Source organism: Orbicella faveolata, unplaced genomic scaffold (assembly GCF_042242905.1).
Source record: "Orbicella faveolata isolate gen_17 unplaced genomic scaffold, um_ofav_v1 contig_1, whole genome shotgun sequence".
NCBI classification, from domain to species: domain Eukaryota; kingdom Metazoa; phylum Cnidaria; class Anthozoa; order Scleractinia; family Merulinidae; genus Orbicella; species Orbicella faveolata.
In genome coordinates, this window is record NW_028301536.1 from 18,495,001 (window position 1) to 18,512,065 (window position 17,065).

Here is a 17,065-nt window from a genome sequence, read left to right on the forward strand (position 1 = left end):
AAAAAAACCGCTACTTTTCTCATATCAAATTTTCGTCATATTGGTAATTCGTACTTTGCATAGTTCCAGTAGATTCATGTAGAATTGTTTCTATGTCGAACATTTTTGGTCTCCGTCGTTCGCACAACTGCATGTGTCTAGCATTCTCGACCCCAAGCCACGACGGATAAAAGAACCAAACGGTCCCGGGCCGAATTTGACTTTTGAGTGGTTTGCCTCATTTACTGTAGTCCACTAGTATACTTATTAAATGAACATAATAATATAGCTCATTGTGATTGGTCTGCTCTTAGTCAATCGCTATAAAGTAAATTTCTTAGTCATATAATAATCATATTTTAAATACACGGAAGCGATAAAGGAGGTGTTAAAATTAGTTACCATTACACAGCGCTAAACGTAATACGTTAAATTGACAATGTCTATATAACCGACTACAATTTGCTCTCTCTTCAACAATTCACATAAAAACCTTAATCTTCACAGCCTTAAATAGGTAAAGCACAATCAAAATTAGTATATACGTTAATGTTAGTTTCTTTCGCGGGAACTTACTTTCGCGAAAATGGAAGAGGCAGATTTTCGCCAGGCTTAAAGTTGGCAGAAGAATCGTGTGGGAGGAACAGATTTCGTAATTTTTTTTTTTTAAAAGTTATCCGAAAACCTTATGAAGGCAAAAAGGACCACAACAAAACAAGACTAAAATAGGGTAATACGTTCGTTTGCAAAAACTCATGTTAATGCAAATAATATGGCATTTACTTTGTCTTCTATCCTTTTTATGATTCGAAGGAATAAAAACGTATAACTGACTTTTAAAGGTTGATTTAGAAGTTTTTCAGCAGTTTTTAAAGAATGCGTCAAAAGTTCCCACGACAACCCTTTTTTTCTCGCGGGTTTTTAATTTCGATTTTTTTTTTTTTTTGCAAAGGTGACGATTCAGTTGGAAAAAAAATAAGTTCACGAAAATGAGCAAAAAACAAATGTAGCTCGTAATAACAAGCCTCGATAGCAAAGTAGTGTTGTTGGAATACTTCAACGTGGAAAAAAAAAGAACTTCATAGAGGTGTTGTCTGTTAAAATGGTTACAAAAATGGTTACGAGTTTAATTAAATGGTTACGAGCATTAATTACATATTAATGGTGTCGTTAGAAAACGTTTGAAGCTGTCCTTCAGTAGCATGTTGATTAAATGGACGATTCGATTGAGGCCTTGAGCTTTTATTCCAAGCTTTCGCCGATCTACGGCATCGTCAGTGAAAATTGTATTTTCTGTACATCTCTATTTATTACATGGCTGAACTGGTTCGCTATGAAAACGAAATTTCTGATTGGTTCCCGGACCGCTCACGAATTAATTTCGGCGAATTGTTTTTTCCAATTCATTGCACAAAATAAACAGTTTTTTGGTAAGTAAAAATCTTTTTACCTTCATCAATGTTTGGAGGGCAATTCAGTTAAATGTTCACAAAAGCGACGCGATGAACGTAAATAAATACCGGGATAAATGCAAACCTTTCGCGCGCGTGTTTACCGAGAATGGATCGTGGAGATGCATCAATTTAGCAGCAGATCAAAAAGAGCCATTTAATTAAGTACTGAAATAGCTGTTTACGTTCGTATTGGAAAATATTGGTCTCGTTCTTTTCTTTGAATTTTTTTGTACCTCGCCTGCAGCTCGGTCCATAAACCTACAGCAAAAAAAGAACTCGACCAATATTTCTCCAATACGAGCCTCATAATAGCTCAATGGTATATATGTGTGAATTAGAGTTGCACCTTGAAAGACGCCTTTTCGCTCACTAATTGATACACTCACTAATTGATACACAGACACGAGGAAATTTATCGATGCTGTTCTCGCTTCGCGCTCCTAACGACTGTGCGTCACGTGTTAACGATGTAGACTGACTGCAGCCATTGAAATTCCAGTTGTTCGCAGTAAAAGCATAATTGAGTACTTGTCAGCTCCTACCTTTTGGGGCCAATGAAAATACAGTTTTAAAGATCTGCTCGATTTAAACGTTTGCTCAAGACGGGAAACTAATTAAAACCTTTCTCGGCTGACTTCGATTCTCGCCTGCTGACGGGTAGATTTGACAATCGAGGCATTTATATTGCAAGTTCAAGAATGAAGAATCAAGAAATAAATGAGACAATATTTCAGTAGCTATGAAATCATTTATTGAAGAAATATGCGGCTTAATGGTATTTCCGAAACATTGTCACTAAAGCTATCATTCATTATTGATACTTGTTTAAATGTTAAAGATAAAGCTTTAGACTGTCCCACGTTAAATAGCATCCTATTCACACCATCTATTCTGTAAAAATAATTATACCCTCAGGGTTTTTTTTTTTTAATCGCTATTGTTAAATAATGCTAAAATGCACCTGCCAGTTTTGTAAGGCAGATTGTAGGGTGTAGGCAATCGCTTCTTTAATTTTCCTACATAACACAAACCACAGTTTAAGAAAAACATAACAAATCAAAATTCTCGAAGTTGTGGTATTATTTGTCACTCAAGGGCAGATGCACAATTCCCGCGCCTCTTTAAATATTGGTATTTTAACAACTCTACGTGTCACTATTCTTTAACTTTCTGCTTGCTTTTTGTGAGTATAATTCGCTACAGGAGTATTCTGCTCAATTAAACTCGGAGTGGCAAGTGCTGAAGGGAGGCCGTTTGATATCGTGCTAACTGCTCGGGTGCGTCGCCTAAAGCTGGCGCAAGCTGAGCGACTAACCGATCGTAAAGCTTGCCTATACTGCGAAATTCTCCAGGCGTAGAGAAACGGATTCACTGCGCAGCTAACACAAAGCAACGGCACGGACAACGCTTTTGTGATTGCAAACCCTATCTTGCCACATACACCATTGCTTTCTTCCTCATGGCATTGCTCTTCCAAATTGTTAACGATTAAATAAGGCACGATCGATATAAAGAGCGCAACCATAATTAACACAACCGTCAAAACGATCTTCTTTTCCAGGTTTATATTCCGGACGAAAACGCGCGATCTCCCGCCTACCGTGTTCTCGGTTCGTCCAAAGACGAAGTTTCTTGAATAACGACGGAATTCGATGTAAGTGGCCGCGTAGACAGCGCAAAGAGATACCAAGGGAACTGTAGTCTGCAGGTGAAGATCAACTGAATGGAACAGTTCTTCGGAGCCACCGGTCGAATGAGAGGCTTCGAACACGCCACAAAAGAGCCAGATTATAGCACAGCAAACGACGACTTTCCTCGTTGTTACGAGCGCTTTATATTTCCAGGAAAGCTTGACAGCTAAGTACCTACCAACTGATAATGCAACAACCGTCAGAATCCAGATCTTTGTGCTGACATGAGAAGAGATCAACGAAATCTTGTAAAGCTTCTCTCCCTCGACTCCAGTTGCGACGGAAAACATGTACGCTGCATACAAGGGCTGTACGAAAGATCCCCCAATAAAATCACTTAGCGCGAGACTAACCACAAAAGATGTAGTAGCGCGCGTTCGGAAACACTTGTGTGGGTCTTTGTAGACAGTAAACAGGAGAAGACTGTTTGGTGAAAACGCAAGTAAGCCAAACAACAAACTAAAAATTCCTGCCAAAAGCGCCACCGTTGGAATCTCTTCAATATGTTTATGATCATGATCGTGTGATTCGAGGCTCTCGTTCATAATTGCGATTTGTGGAAACTGTTAACAAGTAAAAGCTTTATCGTCGAAACTCGTCATTTGCCCGACAATATGGAAAAATGTTATTCATAACGTTGACTAATGAATCAGCTTGGTCACATGAGCCCGCGAATGACTCAGTTTCGCGCTTTTTTCTGTCACAATGTTCCTTTCTCCAAATTGATCCCCGAAACTCGTTGGACTGAGAACAAGCGCCGGTTTCACAAGTCCTTTGTGTGAGCGAAACAACATCTAGCCACTGCTAGTTATAACCTGTGTCAGTGAGTTTTCTCATTTGTTTGCTGTATAAATTGACAAGTTCTCAGTTGAAACAATAGCAGATGACGTCCAACAGATGATTGTGATATTACATCTATCCATTATGCCTCCAAATTAACAATCTCTACCGCCAGGAAGCAGCTATTGTAAAATTGCGTCAGCCAACCAGACAGTCGCATCATTTAATGGCAAACTCGTCTACTACAAGAAATTAAAATTACCGTAATCATCTGTCGCTAACGAAAGAGTATACAACTGCTTCGTTCTAGAACAACTGGTTTCTGGCTTACCTGATGCAATTTCGTTTTATTGAGAAAGAGTATGATCGACCACGATAATACGTTCTCTTAAAGAGGTATAAAATTTCCACGGAAAGAGAAAAGAAAAAATAGCTTCCAGTATTTACTTTAAGGCAGAACTTAAAACAACAATGTTAAGATGGGAAAGTAAATTTTATTGTAAATTTTTTTTACTTCCGTGGATGATGTTACTTTTTTATCAATAATCTTTCTGAAATTCAGTTGAAACAGCTTCCGTGTGTGCAAACATCAACGTAATGAAACCTTTCAATAAATGAATACATGTAAGATGTCTTTGAAGCTCAAAAGATATTTAACTAACGACAAATAGCAAATTTATTCGCCGTAGAGTTTTTAATTTTTCAAAAAAAAAACTCCTTCTGGTAGTTTTGTCATTTAATTGAGGAGAAATAACATGGGTCTGATATCTGAAAACACAACTAACTGTTATAGAGAAGCCGCGCTTAACATCGTATATTAAAAAAAAAAAATAATGATCACGAGAAAAACTAAAACTGAATGATTCCAATTTGAAATAAAATGGGTCGATGACTAATTCACTTTGATTGAGCGTTTTAAATTTTGGAAACAAGAGGATTATCCGAGATAATTTCATGTCAAATAAATTTGTCCACGACAAATTGAACAAACCGGTGTCTCATTTTGTAGCCTTCCTTTCTCAGCGCTTGTGTTACCAAGGTAATTTTCATTAGTTTTCTCTGCGTCAAAGCGAGGCGCGCGATGAATAAAACTTAGCGAGAAAACACGCGGCAAACCACTTACTTCATTACAACGTACCCTCCTTACAAGTTTAAGGAAACACGTAGAAATATTCATTATTTTCGTTTCCTTCGTTTCAATTAAACGAATCATAGTTATTGGAGCTGAATTAGCATGAAACAAAAGTTCCATTCCGACAATTTATGATGGAGTTGTCGGCCAAAAATATTGACTACTACTATATAAAATAACGACTGCGGCGGCGGGGGATCGATTTACCGTAATTGCTTCCGGACAGTTTTGCTTCTTTAATCCATTAAATTATGCCGTCTTTTTTGTGTTAACATGACTTGAAAACGTAGAAACATAATTTCCGTTTTTTGATTTTGTTTTGAATGAATAGTCAGTAAACAGTAGGAATTTCAACTCTTAATATTTATGTCAACATCGGGTAAGGTGTTTTCTACCTTGTTCCCAGGGTCCTTACTCGAGGAGGGAAGAAAGAGGACCTTGAGAAAGAGGTTGAGATGATCTCTGTTACCCGCCGCAAAGAAAAATTCTGTTCCAATCGGAGACAGAGCGCGTTTAACATAACAAGAGTTTTATTAGGATAAATGTGCAGTGTTTTGGGCAGCAAAGCAAATATTGGCTGTAATGGGATCCTAATTTTAATTTAAACAGGTGGAGCTAACACAGTATTACTCCTAATATTGGCCATTTTCACACTAGAGACGGATAATCGGTCTATTTAGACGGATAATCGGACGGATAAAATAGACGGATTATCCGTCTAAAATGAACACCGTTCCGTTTTCACACTAAGACGGATTATCCGTGCTGGACGGATAACCCGTCTTAGACGGATTATCCGTCTCTAGTGTGAAAACGGCCATTGTCATTAACTGTTTCAGTAACGTTAACATAGAAAGTGTAAATGAACATTACTGATCCAAATACGTTTAGGTATTGACCAAGTGTGAGATCGCCATGGCTGGAGATTGGCCAAGTTCTTTTTTTGCGTGTTTATGGACCGAGACGGAGTCGAGGTCCATAAATTCGCAAAAAAAAAAAACGAGGTCTGAAACATACTAGCAAAAGTATGGCTCGGTGACATAACAACACAAGTTGACTAGGCTTCCTCAACACAACAACTTTATTCTCTAAGCATCTTGGGTAATACAACAGCTTAACACAACTTCCGGTTACGAATATATTACACTGCTTTCCCCCAGATTTTCAGGATGCACTTATACCCAAGACATAGTGATAACCTACAGTTACAGGTTAAGTTTAACAACTGGTTTTCTAATCCTTTGAGATCTTCGCAAAACTGTAGGTGGACTACTTACAACTACAGGAGATACAACAGTATCCTCGTTTTCAGGCAGATCTACATGTGGTTCAGAAGTACTATCGAGAGGATTCACATTATCATCATTTATTTTCTGACCACTTGATTCAGGCACCACGACATCTGGCTCACTGACATTATCTGGTACATTATCATGTGCTCTTATCATGTGATCAGTGTGCACATATCTGGGTTTGTGTCCTGTCCTAACTACATAGGTTCTGGGCCCACAAACTTTAATTACAGTGCCTGGAATCCACTTATCAGTCTTAGAATTAGCCCTCGAGTTTCGTACCCGCACCCTGTCATTTCTTACAAAGGATCTTTCCCTCTCACATTTCAAATCCTTATACATTTTCTGTTTCTCTTGCTTATTCTCTACAACTTGTGCCAGATTAGGCTTAATCAGACTTAATCTTGTTCTTAGGCAACGCTTCACCATCAACTCAGCGGGGGTCACACCAGTTGTACTGTGAGGGGTTGTGCGATACCGAAATAGAAAATTAGCAAGTCTGTGTTTCATAGAGATGCCCTTTGTACCCTCAAGCACTTGTTTAACTAAAGCATCCTTGACAACTCTCACAGACCTCTCCGCTGCCCCATTAGATTGAGGGTGATAGGGTGGAACCAACGTGTGCTTGATGCCGTTTTTGCGTATGAATTCGGCAAATTCAATGGACGTAAACTGTGGTCCGTTGTCAGACACCACCTCTTCAGGTAAACCATGAGTAGCAAAAATTAAACGGAGCTCATCAATAGTCCGTTCAGTGGTTGTAGAGCTCATATGTTTCACTTCAATCCACTTTGAGTGGCTATCGATTACTACCAGGAAGTAATCATTACCCTTCTGACAGAAATCAATATGGATCCGTTGAAATGGTCTAGTTGGCCACTTCCATGGGATCAGGGGTGCACTGGGTGGGGCATTTCTAACATTTTGGCATACTGTACATACTCTCACTGCTTCCTCGATTTCCTGATCTATTTTTGGCCACCACATGCATGTACGAGCAATTGCTTTCATACCACATATACCCGGGTGTTCCCAATGCAACTACCCCAGCATTTTGGCTCTAAAGATTGGTGGAATAATCACCCTAGAGCCCCAAAGGACACAATCCTGTTCACAGGACAGCTCATTTCTTCTATTATGATAGGGTTTGAGGGTCTCATCAGGACACCCTTCTGGCCAACCTGACATCACAAATTGATGTACCTTACCAAGTACAGGATCTACAAGGGTTGCCTTTCCTATATCTTCTGCAGTGATTGGAAAATCATCATCAATTACACTCACACTGTAGACCACACCCTCACTTCCCACTGTGGAGTCCTCATGTGGTAGCCTTGAGAGAGCATCACAGTTGGCATGGTCTTCAGATCTTTTGTATTCAATCTCATAGTCATACGCCGAAAGTACTAGAGCCCACCTCTGCATTTGAGCTGCTGCTAGTGTGGGGATAGCGGATTTTGGATTGAAAATTGCCAACAGTGGTTTGTGATCAGTGATCAGGGTAAATTTACGCCCATACAAAAACTGGTGAAATTTTTTTACACCAAAAACAATTGATAATGCTTCACGCTCAATTTGTGCATAGTTCCTTTCACTTGAACTCAGTGTCCGAGAGGCATAGGCTATTGGCCTCTCCTGGCCATCATCCATCACATGGCTAATAACTGCTCCAATTCCATAGCTGGACGCATCACAAGCAAGTCTCAGTTCACGGTCCCCATCATAATGCACCAACAGTGCATCACTGGTGAGACCTTGTTTACAAGCTTCGTATGCTTGCTGACACTCTTTTGTCCATGTCCACTGGACACCCTTTTTGAGGAGCTCATGTAATGGTGCTAGTGTGGTTGCTAAACCTGGTAGAAATGGGTGATAGTACTGGACCATGCCCAAAAAAGATCTCAACTCACTGACGTTTTGTGGTACTGGTGCCCTTTTTACAGCATCTACTTTTTCCTCAACTGGATGCAAACCTTCATCATCTATCTTCAAACCCAAATAGACAACTTCCCTCTTCAGAAATTCACACTTTGCCATCTTCAAATGCAGGTTATATTTATGCAACCTCTCCAATACCTCAGCCAGGATTTTGATATTCTCCTGCCAACTGACACCACCAATAAGAATGTCATCCTGCTTACACACACATTTTTCTACTCCTTGCAAAATCATATCCATTTTAGCTTGGAATATTTTAGGTGCTGATTTAACCCCATATGGTAATTTGGTGTAGGAATAGAGTCCTTTGTGTGTGCTAATTGTCAGGTACTCACGACTTGCTTTATCAACACTTAGCTGAGCATATGCATGCGACAAATCAAGTTTGCTGAAAAATTTTGATCCCGAAAGGGCAGCATACAAGTCCTGTTGGGTGGGAAGGGGATACTACTCATCTTCAACAGCTGAGTTGATGGTTACTTTGTAGTCCCCACAAATTCTAACTGATTTGTCAGCCTTTGGCACAACTACTATTGGGCTTGTCCAGTCTGATCTGTCAGTTTTAACGATTACCCCATTTTTCTCTAATTTATCCAACTCCTTTTCAACTTTATCTTTTAGTGCATATGGAACCCTACGTGGCTTAATAAATATGGGCTTTGCACCATCTTTCATGGTGATGTGTGCTTCCAACCCTTTCATGCCCTCATAGCTATCTTTGAACAACTCACTGTGTTTAACTAGTAATCCATCAAGTTGACTTTTGGCACTTTCCAACTCGGATCTTGTTAAACTGAATATTTCACCCCACTCAAGCCTTATATGGTTTAACCAATTTCTTCCCAGCAAAGTAGGCTTCTTCTCATAATCAGCTACAATAATTGGCAATGTATATTCATGGCCCTTGTACACTACATCACACAGCATTTCGCCACACACTGTAAGGGTTTCACCTGTATAGGTTTTCAATTCAACTTTTGATGGACGAAGTGGAAAATTACTGAATTTCTGAGAATGTGTGCTCTTACTCATTATTGAGTAATCAGCTGCAGTGTCTACTTCCATTGCACATGGTGAACCATTTATGGTCATTTCTACAGTATAACTTTTGTTGGTAGGATTATCTGTACCAACTGCATACATGGAATAAATACCTAACTCATCATTATCATCATAACCTTCTGTGTTTGATTCTAAGACACTATGAACAGTACCTTTAGCTCCTGGTTGTTTTGTTTTCAAGCTAGACTCAACATCTTTACTGCGACAAACTGATGCAAGGTGACCTACTTTGCTACATTTGTAGCATTTTGCTGACTTAAATTTACACTTAGGTGCAGCATGCTTACCACCACACCGGTAACATGAGGGTTCCTTAGTGTTTACAGTTTCCACTTGCACTGACAGGACGGAATTCTTGGGTGTTCTTCTCTGCCATTTCCATTGACTTGGCAATCTGGCACGCTTTCTCAAAAGAAAGATCCTCGGTGTTCAAAAGTTTATTCTGTATTTTGGGATTGTTCAATCCGCACACAAAACGGTCTCTCAGAGCTCGGTTGAGAAACTCTCCATAGTTACAATGAATCGATAACTTCTTTAAGGCCACAATAAAGTCACCGATGGATTCGTCTTGTTTTTGATAGCGAGTTCCAAAATGAAAACTCTCTGCTATCTCCAATGGCGCTGGATTGTAATGTTTCTCCAATGCTTTGACAATGTCCGCAAAAGGAGTGTCTTTTGGTTTCACTGGTGCCAGCAGATTTCTCAGGGTAGAATATGCTTCGGGTCCAATCTCAGTCAGAAAGATAGCACGTTTTCTATTTGCAACTGCGAGATTGGCTTCCTCTTTATCCTCGCCAGTTTCTTCTATGATATTATTTGCCATGAAGAACATTTCCATTCTTTCCACATAGGAACGAAAAGTCTCTCGCTCAGGGCTGAACTCGCCAACACGACCAAACAATCCAATTCCCGCCATTTTGATAGCACGTGCTCAAACTTTGATCAAGTTGCCTCGGTCGAAAACAAACCTTTTTCCTCACACAGAGAAAATCAAAACTTCACTGGATTTCACATGCGTCTTCGTGCATGTAGAGGATCCCATCCTCGTCGCCAAAATGAAACATACTAGCAAAAGTATGGCTCGGTGACATAACAACACAAGTTGACTAGGCTTGCTCAACACAACAACTTTATTCTCTAAGCATCTTGGGTAATACAACAGCTTAACACAACTTCCGGTTACGAATATATTACAACGTCAATAGAATTTATCATATGGCTCTCGAGGAAATTTTTCTTCCGGGAAATGGCGGGTAGTCCCAAGCAGGCAACATAGCTCTATCTTGCCCGCTCGGGTAGCCAATCACAGCTCAGGATTTGATTCATTTTGCCCACTCATGGAACTAGCCATATAATAAAGTTCGTTTTTCGCCATCTCAGATGACAGTTGAATATAATTTTGAGAATGAAATTTGAGAAGTGAGTAATAAACAGAAGACAGACAGGCTTACCTCAAAATTTTGTTTTTGCAGCTTGTTTTCGTCCCTTTGCGAAACAACTTACAGGGAATCGCGGCTAAAAACAGTTCTATTACTAATCTTAAGTTTGTGTTGTGCCTGTAAAACTGTTTTAGAGTTTAAAGAGTAATCTGAAGAATAATTCTGTAACCGGGTAAAGTACTGAACGTCTTTTTTCTGCTGTTTGTTTTTTGCATTGCGTGATTGTCCGATTTCAAAGGCAGTATTACGGGAAAAGTGCACTGCTACAAAGAATTACACCAACATGGTGGCAGAATACTAACCCATATAATATTCACGGAATTACTTTCTTAACAACTGGACAAACAGTTTCTTAAGGTTTGCTCTATGTAACAGTTATTTCACTAGCGCACGAAATGGAAATGAAACGATAGATAACCAATAAGGCGCCGAATTAACAAGCGCGAGTGAAAATAACCACGAAAAAACACTACCAGAAGACGATTTTTATCCATTATACTGAGTTGTCGGTATGGTATTATGGCTGATATCCAATGGACGTTAAGCCAATCGAACTCGACAACACGCGTTCCAGTACTCCAGTTTTTCAAAATATCTCTACGTTTTCTGATGTTGTTCTCACGAAAAAACATTTGCTGTTTTGCAACATCGATGTAAAATACAGCTGTTCCTCAAAGCTCACAGTTTTCCTCGAACTACGCTCTCGGGAAACTGTTCACTTCTCGGAACAGATAATGTCCGCGGACAAATATCCGTGCATATTTTCTCCCCAAATAAAGGTTATTGTTTATATATTACCCAATTTTCAAAACCGCTCGTGTTGCGGAAAATACTTGAAGGATAATAAACTCAATAGCCTCCATTTGGCGCGAAAATATGCTCGGAGATTTGTCCTTGGACATTATCTGTTCCTCGAAGCTCATAGTTTTCCTCGAGCTACGCTCTAGGGAAACTGTTCACTTCTTGGTACAGATGATGTCCGCGGCCAGATATCCTTGCATATTTTCTCGCCAAATGGAGTTTATTCAGTGCTTACGTATGTTGCTTTTTGTTAAAGGCCGAACAGCAGTTTAGGCACCAATCACACTTGAAAAAATTGTAATTGCTACGATTAATTTATCAGTTAGCAGTTAAGAAGTTAATTCACTAGTAATTTATGATGGTAATCTGATAGGACTGAAACAAACCTATATTCGTATTCAGTACTTTTTCTTGATCGAACCTAGATCTTCATTCGTCATCAGTGTGGCACTTCAATTACACAAGCGAGAAGCAATCCGTGTAACGCTAATATACCGGCAGAACTCTACTGATCTAATCAGTCGGAGCAGGGTGTTTTCGACCTTTCGTGTAAAATAGAGTAAAAGTCAAGAGGCTTGAAAATGTCTTCGTACAGCAGTCTCTACTTCTCGTCGCTTACTTCTTTAGCTACCTCTGTTAATTTTATCCCTTGGCTCGAAACAAAAGATTCGCTGTATTCCCTCTCTGTTCGGTGTGATACAGAACTGAAGGTTTTTCTTTGCACGGGTGTTCTTGAAGATCTGGAGCCATGAACCTGGCTGGTTCAGCCAATACAAAGGTCTTCTGAGACTGTTTTTCAGTCTTTGGAGACAATTCTGGAACTTTAAATGATAGATTGTTCATTTTCCTGCATGTTTATTTTCCAATCCTTGACTTCTTACCTCGTCCTTGCGCTACTATTGGCTTTGTGGGCGCATTCGACGTTGTTTTTAATTTTCAATTTCTCTTTACATGGCCGACATTCTCACCTTAAATGATCTCTAATTAACGACCATTAACGGTATAGATTCCAACAACCAAATTAAACTCGCAGGTTGTTATTGTTGAATATATAGACATATTCACCCGTGTCAAAACCATTTCTAACCACCAATTAGACAAAGCTAAATTTTCTGGGCTATTTAACATTGTGCATTCCTTCGGATGTCCCGTGCATGGTAGTATATCGCTCAGCTTTATGAGTAATCATAATCAGTTTGGGTTTTTTTCAGTGATTGGTTGTTTCTGTTATTTTCCGTCTTTAACATTAATTACGCAGTTGTTTGTTTGAACGTTATAGAGAACTTAATTAAGCAAACGTTGACGGCAACGGCAACGAGAACGCCACCAAACAAATGGTTTGATGAAGAGCACAGTAGCCGTGCATGAGCGTCATAAATCTTTGTACATTTCTTTACCGACCCCGCGCAAAAACGATAAGCGCTTAATGACTGGTTCCAAGGGAAACATTGAGTTTTTTTATCCCTGAGAAACTCAGTCGAAATCAGCACTCCGTCATTCTCAAATGCATATTTCTCATTTCTTATTCCTGAATCCCTCGTATTTTTAATCGATCATTTGTCCAACATATATATTTTTGCTTAATTTGTGCGCTGTTGTTGTTATCTTTCGCTACATATAATTTGTCCCATAAATAATGGTAATAGGACGAAGTGGAGTCCAATTCAACTTGGTCTGTAATCATAAGAGTGATAAACAAAAGCAGACGACCGCCAATCGAGAGTCCGATTTGTTAATCACAAGTATGATTACAAACAGAATTGAGTGACATGATGTTTTGTTAGCAATCAATCATAACCATTACAATTTTCCAGAAAACTAAAAGTCTTTTAATAGTCATTTTTAAATGCCATATTTAAAATTATGGAGAATAGCTTTCAAAATGGCCGTTAATTTTGTTTGAAAACAGTCAACGGAGACTAAACCTCCACAATTTTACAAAGTCAGTCTCTTGAATTGGTTACTATAGTGACTGTAATCAATGTTGTGATTGGCGGATTTAGTGGAGAGGGCTTAAAATGATTGGCTCATGTAACTGTCTGATTACAGGTGTCCGATTACAGCCAACTGTCCGATTACACTGTCCGATTACAACCTTGCAGATTAATGAGAGCAAAATACACCACTACGTTTATGGACCAATCACATTTGAGGAAATTGTATTTGTAATTAATTTTAGCGTTAATTAAGTTAACAGTACTTTTTCCCTTATTTTTAGTGTCCTCATTTAGTAGTTCTTGTGCTTTTATTTAAGCTTAACACTTGAATAACGGTTTTATCAGTATTATTAGAATCCTAAGCAAGTTGTAACTTAAATTTACATGAAACAATTAACTTCTAGTAAACTTATGGGTCATGTTGCAGCTCTCGTGAGGTCTCACATGAATGGCTCGATACTCTTTAAGGGTACAATATTACAAACAAAAGAAACATTGCCCCTAGCCCTAAAACAATTACAGCTCCCACAATAATAAAACAGCAGCAGCTTATGAGAGCTGCTACACTTCTGAAGCCTAAGCATGCCACGAAAAAAAATTTTGCCTTAGTTGGCTCCAAGGTTTTTTTCAGTTTTCCTTGCCTCAGTAGAAAAGTTACTTTCAACGGCTACGACAATTTGGTAGTTAGTTGGTAGTTAGTTTGACGCAAATACAAACTCAACATTCCAAAAAAACTGGGGATCACCGACTTCGTTTCAGAGATAACGCGTGTGGAAAACTACCCTGATTTTGAAAAATTGGCGCACGTAATTCAGCATGGTCTAAAGCGGTTTATAGTTAAAAATATTGAAGGTAAGACAACGGAGGCAAGCGATCTTAGTCATACTTTGTAGAAGTGGCTCTGTTGCGTAAATAATTCCAAATGTTACCAACGTTTTCACAAAACTTAACCCTTCAAGAGGCATTTGAAATCCTCGCAAAGATAAAACAAGAGCTAAAAAGAACGGAATTCGATGGTGCATTTGGCAAAAAAATTCAAACTTCTAGTCAATAGATTTTCTTCATTTTTTCGCTAAACGTAGAAAATCGGCCTGAGAGAAAATGATCCATCAAAAGAAAATTTGGGGTCACCGAACGTCCAAGATCGTTAAATCCAGAAAAAGCTGTAGCAATGGCCACCTGCCCTATCATTTTTCATTTTATTACTTAGCACGCGCTCTCATGCATGACGTGGCGTGTGAATTTGCGTGGGCAGTATGGTAAGGATGCGCAAAAACAATTAGAGCGAACGTCCTTATTAGGTCACGTTCAATATATCAATATTCTAACATGGCTTCGAGGCTTTCAGGACAAATTTCTATATTTGGTGTTGTTTCCTTTGTATCCAAGTCTCTTTTGGAAATTGAGAGACAAAAAGAACTTAAAAAATGTACAATTTTGACCCGAAAGCCTCGGAGCCATGTTAGAATATTGATATATCGAACGTGGCGTATTCACATCACAGTAAAAAAAAACCTGCTAATTTTCTCATATCAAATTTTCTTCATATTGCTAATTCTTACTTTGCGTAGTTCGAGTAGATTCAAGTAGAATTGTTTCCAGGTCGAAAATTGCATTAACAATTACATTAATAATATTAAGGGCCCATTAACCGATTTATGCGCGCGCTCGCGCACGTTGCTAAGGAGGTGCAATTTCACTTCCGGTTACTTACGTCAGCCTGAGCGCAGAAAATAAAAATAACTCAATAACTTCCAAATTTGCTCACATTTTAGATGTTTTTCTTTGAGTTTCACAAAAGGCAAAGTAAAAAAAGTACAAGCAAAGACAAAATAAAAGAAAGACAGAAAAAAAAGAGCAATAGAAAGAGAAAAACGAACTCCGTGTGGCTTTGTTTGATCTTACCGAAGTGTGCTGGTAGTGTAAATTGCGCACGCGCTGATAGGGTAACTTTCAATATATATCGGGCGCACTTCCGGTTTCTTTAAATACTAAAGGAAACGCGGTTTTCCTTAAATCAAGCCTTTTTTGACGGATTTCGATTAAAGCCAACATTGGAAACATAGTTATGCATTCCTTTTTCAAAATCATGCTTTTTTCAGAAAATTACGAACTTTTTAATATTTTGAAATTCTCTCAAAATCTGACCTTTTAGAAATGAAACAAAATCTATGCATAGCGTAAACAGGATTTAAATTAAAATATTAAATCAATGAAAAAAATTCCGATAAAGTAATTTGCCTGGGAGCCTTTGCGTTCTTTCAGTATTAGTCACATGACCATGGGCGTGGCCTGATGACGTCATCAGTAGTGTTGCTGATCATGAAAAAGTTAAACACATGAAATAACTCAGAAGTAACTAAAAATGACGACGTTATATGAGAATTAATTTTCCCTAGCAACGGCTCGAAAAGATCGGTTAATGGGCCCTTAACGGTCTCGTTAGGAAACGTTTGAGGTTGTCCTTCAGTGGCATGTTGATTAAATAAATGATTCGATTGAGGCCTTGAGCTACTGTATTTTGTTTTTATTCCAAGCTTTCGTCGATCTACAGCATCTCAGGGAAAAATGTATTTCTGCAAAACCTGACCAGTCACGTTCAACGGACCAGACTTATAACATCATCGACTGACAAACACTTTTCACTTGACTCTGAAGATCACTTCCGCTCAGGTTGTCGAAACGTCAGTCGCCAAAAACAGTTCTTTCTAGAACTACCCTCACCCCGTCGATCACACCATACCAACTACACTGAAAACAAATATATTCGACCAAGAGTTTAACACTATTACTACTTTGTTCATTGATCAACATGTGTTTCCTGCTTTACCTTATGCCACCTTAACTTGAAATTTAATATCAGATTTTCAATGCTGTTTTACTTGCAATTCGTCTTTCCTAGTAATAACAGCAATTCTGTTACCGTAAAATACACTGAATTATTCACAGGGCTGATGTGTAATTTCTATTTATCATCTGGCTAAATTGGTCCGCGATGAAAACGAGAATTCTGATTAGTTTCCGGACCGCTCACAAATTAATTTCGGCGAATTGTTTTCTCAATTCATTGCACAAAATAAACAGTTTTTTGATAAGTGAAATCTTTTTACGTTCATCAATGTTTGGAAGGCAATTCAGTTAAATGTTCACAAAAGCGACGCGATAAACGTAAATAAATACCGGGATAAATGCAAACCTTTCGCGCGCGTGTTTACCGAGAATGGATCGTGGAGATGCATCAATTTAGAAGCAGATTAAAAAGAGCCATTTAAATAAGTATTGAAATAGCTGTTTCCGTTCGTATTGGAAAATATTGGTCTCGCTATTTTCTTTGAATTTTTTTGTACCTCGCCTGCAGCTCGGTCCATAAACCTGCAAAATTAAAAAACACTCGACCAATATTTCTCCAATACGAACCTCACAATAGCTCAATGGTATATATGAGTGAATTAGAGTTGCACCTTGTAAGACACCTTTTCGCTCACTAGTTGATATACAGTAGTCACAGACACGAGGAAATTTATCGATGCTGTTCTCGCTTCGCGCTCCTAACGACTGTG

The 17,065-nt window shown here is 38.8% G+C and overlaps 2 protein-coding genes across 2 annotated transcripts; both read right to left on the reverse strand.

Moving 5' to 3' along the window:
* Positions 1 to 2,161: 2,161 nt before the first annotated feature.
* On the reverse strand, positions 2,162 to 3,964 carry LOC149118298 (adenosine receptor A3-like). The gene has a single exon (XM_089293530.1). It carries the CDS (start codon positions 3,667 to 3,669, stop codon positions 2,596 to 2,598), a length of 1,074 nt encoding a protein of 357 aa, XP_089149656.1. The 5' UTR covers positions 3,670 to 3,964; the 3' UTR covers positions 2,162 to 2,595.
* A 4,911-nt stretch (positions 3,965 to 8,875) lies between these two features.
* LOC149118299 (uncharacterized) lies at positions 8,876 to 10,525 on the reverse strand. Its single transcript, XM_089293551.1, has one exon. The coding sequence runs from the start codon at positions 10,242 to 10,244 to the stop codon at positions 9,642 to 9,644; it is 603 nt and encodes a 200-aa protein (XP_089149677.1). The 5' UTR covers positions 10,245 to 10,525; the 3' UTR covers positions 8,876 to 9,641.
* Between the last annotated feature and the right edge of the window lie 6,540 nt (positions 10,526 to 17,065).

What these genes read in the sequence shown, in the direction of transcription:
- LOC149118298 (XM_089293530.1), bottom strand. Translation starts at nt 3,669, where the DNA reads ATGAACGAGAGCCTCGAATCACACGATCATGATCATAAACATATTGAA.
- LOC149118299 (XM_089293551.1), bottom strand. Translation starts at nt 10,244, where the DNA reads ATGGCGGGAATTGGATTGTTTGGTCGTGTTGGCGAGTTCAGCCCTGAG.